Source organism: Nanorana parkeri, unplaced genomic scaffold (assembly GCF_000935625.1).
Source record: "Nanorana parkeri isolate BGI_ZX_2015 unplaced genomic scaffold, ASM93562v1 scaffold427, whole genome shotgun sequence".
Taxonomy (NCBI): Eukaryota; Metazoa; Chordata; class Amphibia; order Anura; family Dicroglossidae; genus Nanorana; species Nanorana parkeri.
Window position 1 is genome coordinate 527,538 of NW_017306695.1, and position 8,894 is coordinate 536,431.

Consider the following 8,894-nt stretch of genomic DNA (forward strand, 5'->3'; position numbering starts at 1 on the left):
CTACCAGGTTACCGTATATATATATATATACATCTATATAGGGGGGCTAGTATAGACCATAAAACGTGCCCCCATAAAAAATTCCACAAGTAACCTGTGACATCTTTTGTGGGAGCATCTTTTATGTGCAATAGTACATATCTGAACTGCAAAACAGATGTCACCGGTACCAAGATCCCATGTTACTGCAAATCGATTTTATTGATAGTTGTCATTCAAACGACAAGCGATTTCTGGGCTGGGCAGGTCCCCTTCATCAGGCTCAGAAATAGCATTACATAAAAGTGCCACAACTTTGATATGGACATAATAGAATGTCATTTCTGAGCCTGATGAAGGGGACCCTGCCCAGCCCAGAAAGCGCTTGTCGTTTGAATGACAACTACCAATCAAATGGATTTTGCAGTAACATGGGATCTTGGTGCCGGTGTGCTGGAGACATCTGTATTGTTGTTCTGTTGTGAGCAGTGCCATCCGCAGTCATTATCGGCACCCGTTACTTTTGGTACATCTGGTAAGAAGTGCCGCAAGGTATGTGGGTACTACTTTGTACACTTGCATCTTATCTACAGAATGCATATCTGGGGACCTGTGGCAGTGTGGCACACTGGCAAGTTGTGATTAACTCCAATGTAATTTATTTACAAAATACATGCATAGTGTATACTTTGCAAAAAAATTGCCGCGAAGCGCTATAGTGTTCGAGTTTGGCTTGAAGAAAAGGTGGCAACCCTACTTAGGCACTGGAGCTACAAAACACTCAGGTGTGAAACCAATGGGATTGCTCTTGATGTAGAGCTTGGCATCGGTGTGTGAATGCAGTCACATGACTGGCTTCCATCCATCGTCCCCAATAAAACCGATCAATTGATCCGGAGTGAGCAGAGGACAGGCCAAGAGTGAAGAAATCAGCTCGTGCACGTCTAAAGGGAAGCCGGGGACGTCTTGTATGAGAGCACTGAGCAATGAAGCAGCCCTGCTCTACCCCTCCTCCTCCACCACCACCTCCTCCTCCACCACCACCTCCTCCTCCTCTGGTGATCTCACCAGCTCAGCCTGCGGCTCCGATGAGCAGGGAAAAGAGGGGACAGAGAGTTAGTAAAGCCCGACAGCAGCGGCTGGAGTGAGAGGGGCAAACACGGCCAGTCCTGGGTGGTGGATACCCAGCGGGCACTTGTGCACGGAGCTCCGCACAGCCCCGTCCTTTGTGTCCTTGTGGAAATTCAGCCTGCGGCCGCCTCTCATTCTCCTCTCCTGCCTCTATAGCCATGGCCAGCAGCAGCAGCAGCAGCAGTAGTCCTAGCAGCAGCGCCCTAACCGGGCGTCTCCCGGGGGCCCGGACCGCGAACCCCCGCAAGGGCCGCATACTGGGCTTGATCGATGCCATCCAGGATGCTGTGGGACCCCCCAAACAGGCGGCGGCCGACAGGAGGACGGTGGAGAAGACCTGGAAACTGATGGACAAAGTGGTAAGAGGCTACTGCCGGGGTGGTCATGTGCCAGGGTGGGAGCCAGGTCCCCACTGAAACAAGCCTTCAGCTTGCTTCTCCTCCTACCTCTTCCTAGTAAACTTTTTATTAACCAGAGACTTGCTAGAGCTCAGCATGTGATCCTGGGTCAGTCTTGTGTTCATAAATATTTGGAGTGTACAGCTTTTGGAGCAATGTTTTGTGTATAAACAGTGTAGGAGGAGAAGGAAGCTGAAGGTTGCAACACTAATTCATGGAGATAATTAGGAGCTGGAATAGAAGGGGGTCCGCATGCCATATGGCCCCTCTTGCTGAGAGTTTGCAAAACATTCAAAGAGGGGGTGGGTGAGTGAGCTGTTAGCACTACAGAAGGTTAAGCCACTATTGACACTAATAGGCGCACATTTCAACATGACGTTTAAAGGGACACAGCCGCTTTTTTTGTTTTTGGGTTTGCTGAACTGCCTGGGAACAAACTGCTTCTCTGTTTTTCTTCTGTTGGGCCTCCAAGCATGGTTGTGTCATAAAGACTGTTTTGCATGTTTGGTAAAAGCTTTCATAACTGTCAGATTTATGATAAGGCTGAATAAGAGCCAGGTAGCCAATGTTCCTTAACATGACAACCAGCGCCAGGTTTTCTCTAGATGTCTATGAAGCTGACTCCTAAAGAAATCTTGGATCAGACAGACCGGCTCCTGAATTCTAAATTAAATTGCCCACAATAAGCAAAGTCTTTGGCGTTTGATGCCACATTTTTGAAAAGTTAAGTGTTTAAACTTGCAAAGTCTGAAGTGGCCCAATGACAGTTGCAAACGCTAGTTAGAATAATAGGAAGTGGTACTGCTGTACCTAGGTAGGTGTTGGCTTGGATAAAGGAACTAAGATAAATGACACCCAGTACTCCCACTATCTACTTACTACCAATGAGTTTTTCCATGAAATGTTATCAGTTTATCGTACAGTTCAGGGTGCTGTACTATTGAAGCCAAAAGTTCAAATAAAACTGGGGGAATGTGACTCGGTGACCTACTTTTATGCTAAAGATTGCAGACTATTAGATGTACTTGGACTTTTCTAAAAGCATCAAGGACAAAACACAGTTTCATTGTTTTGGATTCCTTTGTTTTGTGTGTATGTGGTGAATTTTAAATGTTTATATATGTGTGCTCGTGGCTGGAAAATAATTTTTGAAAGTTTAGTGGAATCTTCAGCTTGCAACAACTAATGAAGCACATGTAAACATTGCCAATTTGTGGAATTTTAGGTCTTTCTGCTTATTTTCTTTAGTAACTGAAAATATAGTTAGCTGGTGTTTTTAAAGTGGCACGAAACTCAGGAGTTAAAGCTTAAAAATGCCATCAAGCACCTGAACTATTAACAAAAATGTATCTTCTTTGTATGTCACTCGGCTGTAGATCTTCAAATTAGCTCTGAATTGGTGCTGACACTGTCCTTCCTTCTGGAGGGTGGCTACTTTTGTTTCCCAACGTCCCTCTGTGTATGTTGTAAAGTAGCCACCGCTCCAAACTCACTCCCTTGATGGACTACAGTCTCATGTTTAGTTTAATCATTTTATATTGAGATTATAGTCCATCACGGAACTGAGCTTGGAGCGGTGGCTACTTTACAACACACACAGGGACCATGGGGAACAAAAGTAGCCACCCTCCAGAATGAAGGGCAGTGTCAGCGTGAATTCGGAGATGACTTGAGGATCTACAGCTGCGTGATACGCAAATAAGCTTTATTTTTAATAATAGTTAAGGTACTTGAATGCATTTTTAAGATTTAACTCTGAGTTTAGTGTCACTTTAAGGTAGCTTAAGCTGCCCATACACTGAGCAAATTTTGGCTGCTTCTTAAAGAACTGGCCACAATTCGATCTGTGGGTGATCCTTTTGGCAGCCTTCCTCCTGACATTCTTTAAAAGTGACCTTTTGCCAATCAGCTGCTGTCACTGTTAGGTGATCTGATCGTGGTACAACCATCATTGTCCATACACAATCGCTTGGTGGGAGATTTGCCTGTCCCTGCTGTTTAGCATGGATAGAGGAATCTGTTAGACTTTTTTTCATTCATCATACAGGAAGAACAAAAAAGAATCAAGCAGTGTATTGCCAACTTATAACAAGGCATAGAAAAAGAGATATTAGTCTAGAAGATATCTGCGGTTTTGTTTTGTAGGAACCTATGATGGCTAATCATGCAACTCATTGGTCGAACTGAAGCAACACCTGTACTGATGATACTTTACTTGTTGAGAAGAGGGAAGGTTCTTTCAGGTCACTCGGAGACTGTAAAGTAAAATAAAATGTTTGTGAGGGATGGCGAGCACTTTTTGTGTAGGGAGCAGTGGCAGATTATGATAAGGCTGCTGCTCGAGGCCCCAGATTCAGCTTCCATGGGGATGCTAAAAAGTTTTGTTCTTGTAATTCTCTTCAAAATGAGTCATTTTCAGCTCCTCCAAGTCTTTGAATGGTCCAAAATGGGAGTCTTTGTATTGTTTGTGAAACGATATTACACAATACATTTGCATACTCCCAGTACCTGGAAGCATTATTTTGATATTATCTGACACTATCATATGAGTAATGCGCAATTAGTACATAACATCCAATTAAAACTTCAACCACTGCATTCCAAATCCTGCAGAAATGTTTAAAGCCTATCTCCAGGAAAGAAAAAAAACCTCCCTATTTTATTGGGACTACCTCCACACTGCAAAGATTGACTGCCTGTTAATGTCTTGGGGACCTGTTTATAGGACTTTTCCTTACCTGCTACCCCTGCAGTGTTCATCTCATCTCCCCTACGCTTTGGCTTGTGAACTGTTTGCAGGCCTGTGTCCACCAGGGCGGAGGAGGGAAAAGCCTGTGGGTGCCCGTCTTGGAGTCTGCAGGGATCAGGTAAGTAAAAGACCTTCACACAGATCCTCTATACATCAACGAACACTTAAAGGAGAACTATGAGGCGAGTGAAGATCACTCATCCTCATAGTTCGAGCCGATGTGTGACAATGAAACTGTCACACGTCGGCTCAATAGGTTGGGAAGTGAGTGAATGCATCCCGTCGCTCAATCACTTCTCGATCATCTCCCTGCAGAGAGTAGCGACTGTCAGTCACGGCTCCCTGCAGGGATTCCCCCTCCCCTCTCTGATCCTCCAGCGCTGACAGGAGGAACAGACGGGGAGGGGGCGGGCACAGCTAGCTCTTGGCTGCGGCAGTCTCAGTATATAGTGAGCTGTAGCTCGCGGTATACTGAGCTTTTGGTCACGGGAGGACGCCAGTATGTGTCCTCCCGTGACCCTTAAGAGAACTATGAGGAAAGACACTTACCCCATAGTTCTCTTTTAACCCTTGCAGTGCAGGGGTAGCCCCACTGCAAGGGTGTGTGTGTTTTTTGTTAGTTTTTTTTTTTTTCATATTGGAAATGGTCTTTAAGAAGCCCATGTTAGTAGCAAAACACAATGGTCAGTGTGCAATGACTATGTAGCCTGATTGTCCCCTCCTAGTGGTACCCTGTAAATGGTCTGAGCATGGCCTAGAATTGGGCATTTTATGGCCAACCTTGGGCTGCCCAAATAAGAATTCTATTAACACTGAAAACTGTATGTGTTAATTATTAATGAATTGTGTCTATTAACACTGAAAACAAATGTCTCCTGGTACAGGGGATGCCCATGTGTATGCATGCATATGGAAAGATGGACTGCATGACTGGAAAAAGTTGAAAACTTCTAGTTTTGCAGATCTGTTTATCTGGTGTCAGTCTATTTTACTAAAAAAAAATCAATTAGTTTCATTTAGATGAAGAAATAATAGATGGCAGCACAGTGGCCTAGTGGTTAGCACTACTGCCTTGCAGTAGGTCGAATCCCAGCCAGGTCACTTTCTGCAAGGCGTTTGCATGTTCTCCCTGTGCTAGTTGGGTTTCCTCTGGGTACTCCAGTTTCCTCCAACGACATGCTGGTAGGTTAATTGGCTCCTTTCTAAGGTTGCCCTCTGTGTATGCATGTGATATAGAGACCTTAGATTGTAAGCTCCTTGAGGGTAGGGACTGATGTGAATGTGCAGTATGTAAAGTGCTGCGGAAATTGTTGGCGTCGTATAAATACCTGTAATAATAAAGAATTGCATGTTTACAGCTGCCTTCTTGTCAGTGGGTAGTCCTATACATTTCCTCCACTGGAGCACCTACTGTACATTAAGTTAAAGTCTGCTGGAATATGGGTTTTCAGAATAATTGCTATAAAAGTGGATGTGTTGGAAAGTGAATTTGAAATTAAATGGTCATACATGAGCCAGATGGTGGGAATGTTTTCAGAAACAATTAGTTCCTGTGGTCATCCTGCTTTTGGGACTTTTACAGTGCATGTCAGGCTGTGAATGGTGTTCCTGATCTTCTCCTTTGTACAAATACCTGGGAAAACGGAAGAATTGGATACATTTTCTTTCCAGACTGCCTTGTCCTTTCTTCATGCTGTTTCTGAGCCGGAAGAACCCATTCCCCACACAGTTAAACTCATTTTAAGGGATACTTTGCTGCTAAGCTGATATAACTAAGCCAATCATGCATATTACTGTCCAAGAGCACTGTATCTCCACGAAATCATGATCGAGATGAGCTGTAACTACTTTTTTTTCTTGTACTTTGTATGTTACATAGTATTTGGGGTTGAATAAAGACATACGTCCATCAAGTCCAACCCATATAGGTTGGACTTGAATGTTGATTTTATAAACATTGAATACAAATATATTAAAATATGGAATTTGGGGTTTTATCAGGTTCAGTATTACTGTGCTGCACTGGGGATGGAGTGTCTGGCTTCAGTGCCACCTGAGCAGCTGCCTCAACTGTCCTCATGAAAAGTGCAGTCCTGGTCTCTTTTATGTTTTATAACATGGAGGAAGTGTTCTGTAATCCACTGGTCAGAGTTAATATCTCAGTTTTGAGATTTCCATGCACCAGGGACAGAATACAAAGGAGGTTACAAATTCACTAGAGTTCTGTCAGGATCAACATGTATTTTTTTTTTTTTTGCGCTGGATGATGGCGTCTAGTACCCTTTTTTTTTTTTTTTTGTATGTACAGTCCTAAATGGGGCAAAAGAGTATTGTCATTGTTAGATTTACATACATTTTAGCTCCTTTTCCTAAAACGGTTAGTTGAGACTTGGCTGTTCACTATTTCAGATGCTGCTCTTTCATGATTAAAAGTTGTAGCTTCCTGCAGAATTGGCTGGCTTCCTGAGTGCTGGCCCTGATATCCAGCTTCAGGGTGGCTTCTTTCCCTTGCAGGGTCCTATAAGTCACCCTTGTATGTTCTAGTAAACTTTGTGCAAACACACAGGTACAGCAAGGCAATCCACTCCTCCATTTTCCAAGCTAAAAGATGGACAGCTGCTGTGATCATGTACTTGACAGGAAGTTCAGAGAAGCAGTAGCCAGCTATTTACAAAAATGATGAGAAACATGTAAGTTTGCCATGTAAGTGTAAATTTAAAGAAATGCTTTGCTGGATAACGTATATTCCACCTGGATTCATTATTACATAAAGTTTGTGAGTCTAATACTACTGTGATCTGAATGAAAGATATCCAACAGACTCCTCCATCCACGCTAAATAACGTCGCGGGACGCATCTCCTCTATGCGGCAATTGTATTCTGCCAGCCGTCACCTGCCACTGTCAGAATACCCGAACAGTGACTGCAGGTAATTGGCTGAAGTCACTGTTACGCTGCCAGTTTTCCACCTTACTCCTTCAACAAAAGTGAGTAAAAAAATGTACTTTTGTCTAGCTCGGTGGAACTGGCAGTGCGACCCACAGCTCGAATTTCGGCCAATACAGCGGGGATCAGCCAAAGTTCAAGCAGTGTATGGTTTTGCTGTAAAGATACAGTGTAACAATGGAGTGTGCCTGGTAGCTATCTGCCTATGTTACCCAAAAATGCAGGTAGACTGCAGATGTGTATGCAAATAACTGATGGAGGTTCTATACACATTTTCTAATGTGGCTTTTTGTTATTGTCTTTCAATGAGTCATATCTTTATGGGGAATGGAAACTTGTTGATGTGCTCAATGACAGTTGCTATCTACCTGTGTATTCTGCAATCCTGACCAAGTGGGACTTTTATTAAAATCCTCTATTTTACATTTTTTATTTTTGTATTTACTTGATTATTTAAAGTTCTATGAGCAGAAGATGAGGCAGCATCTGTGTCGGACAGGAGCCTATCCACTGCAAAGCCAACCTGGCGTAGAGGCCACCTTCATGTTTTGCGGGATGTTCTCATGAGCTGCGGGATGTTCTCATGAGCTGCACTGGCCGAACACAGGCCAGCCCTTGATTAACCACATGTACTGCTAACAAGCAACAAGCAGTGGATATATTCAAAAACATTTAAAAAAAATAAATTACCAAAAAGGTGAAAACTTACCTCTGTCTCCGCCGTTCGCTCACGGCTGTAGAATCCAGCTTCTCCAGTGGCCATGCAGGAGGATGTGTGCGTGCACATGCGCAGTGGAGATAGGAGAGCTACTGTGTAAGTCAATGCATGCAGCAGTGAGCGTGCATGCCGGGCAGACGCCATGGGACAGGAAGAGACAGCAGTCTGTCCTGGATCAGAGACCGGCACCAATGCTGGAGGGACTGCTAAAAAAACTACTGGAAGGAAGAAGCTGTTCGGATCAAGAGACATCACTTAAAGGAGAACTATGGGGTTAAGGCTTTTCCTAGGGATGCACAGATACTTTTCGAGTACCAGTGCAGATACTTGGCATTTTCATGAGAACTACGAGGGTTGCAGCTGGGACTGGGCTCTGGCACTCCACCACTGTCCTGAAATCATTAGTCTGTATTGTTTTAGAAAAACCGTCACATGACAAACACAAATGTATCAGTACTTGTATCTGTGAGTACTCGGCAAGTACACTCGTACTCGCAAAACTGGTATCTGTGCATCCCTATTAGAGCTGCAACAGTTATTCGATTAAGTCGATTAAAATCGTCGATGGAAAACGTTGTCAACGTTTTCCATCGTCAATTTCGTCGGCTAAAATTCAAATTTCCCGCTCGCCGCTGCTTACGCCCGCCGTTTACGCCACTTACGCCCGCTGCTTACGCCACGCCCACGTCGTTTAAGCCGCTCGCGCCTACGCCGGTATACCCGCTCACGCCACGCTGAGGACATGTGTCTGGCCCTCTCATCCTGGTGAGCTGCCCGATTCGCCGCTGCCCGCCGACATGATCAACGCCGCTGTCCGCCGACAACACCAAGGTAAGTGGAGATCGGCCGGGAGCTTTTTAATGCTGCCTGTGTGTGTGTTTTTTTTTTTTTTAAAGCGGCACACTGCAGAACATTATCAGCTATAGAGGAACACCAAATCTCAGCAATAATACATTATACCGGGTGTTTAAT

At 44.2% G+C, this 8,894-nt stretch overlaps 1 protein-coding gene across 4 annotated transcripts in view; it reads left to right on the forward strand.

Annotated features, from left to right (window-relative positions):
- The first annotated feature begins 1,001 nt into the window (after window positions 1–1,001).
- CBLB (Cbl proto-oncogene B) overlaps window positions 1,002–8,894 on the forward strand; it is a 180,085-nt gene continuing 172,192 nt past the window's right edge. For 2 of the 4 annotated variants that reach the window (XM_018560027.1, XM_018560029.1), the window contains exon 1: window positions 1,002–1,469. In XM_018560027.1, the coding sequence (XP_018415529.1) occupies window positions 1,269–1,469 (201 nt within the window). In that variant the 5' untranslated portion in view covers window positions 1,002–1,268. The remainder of the gene's footprint in view (window positions 1,470–8,894) is intronic. The other 2 variants (XM_018560028.1, XM_018560026.1) reach the window with 1 other exon arrangement.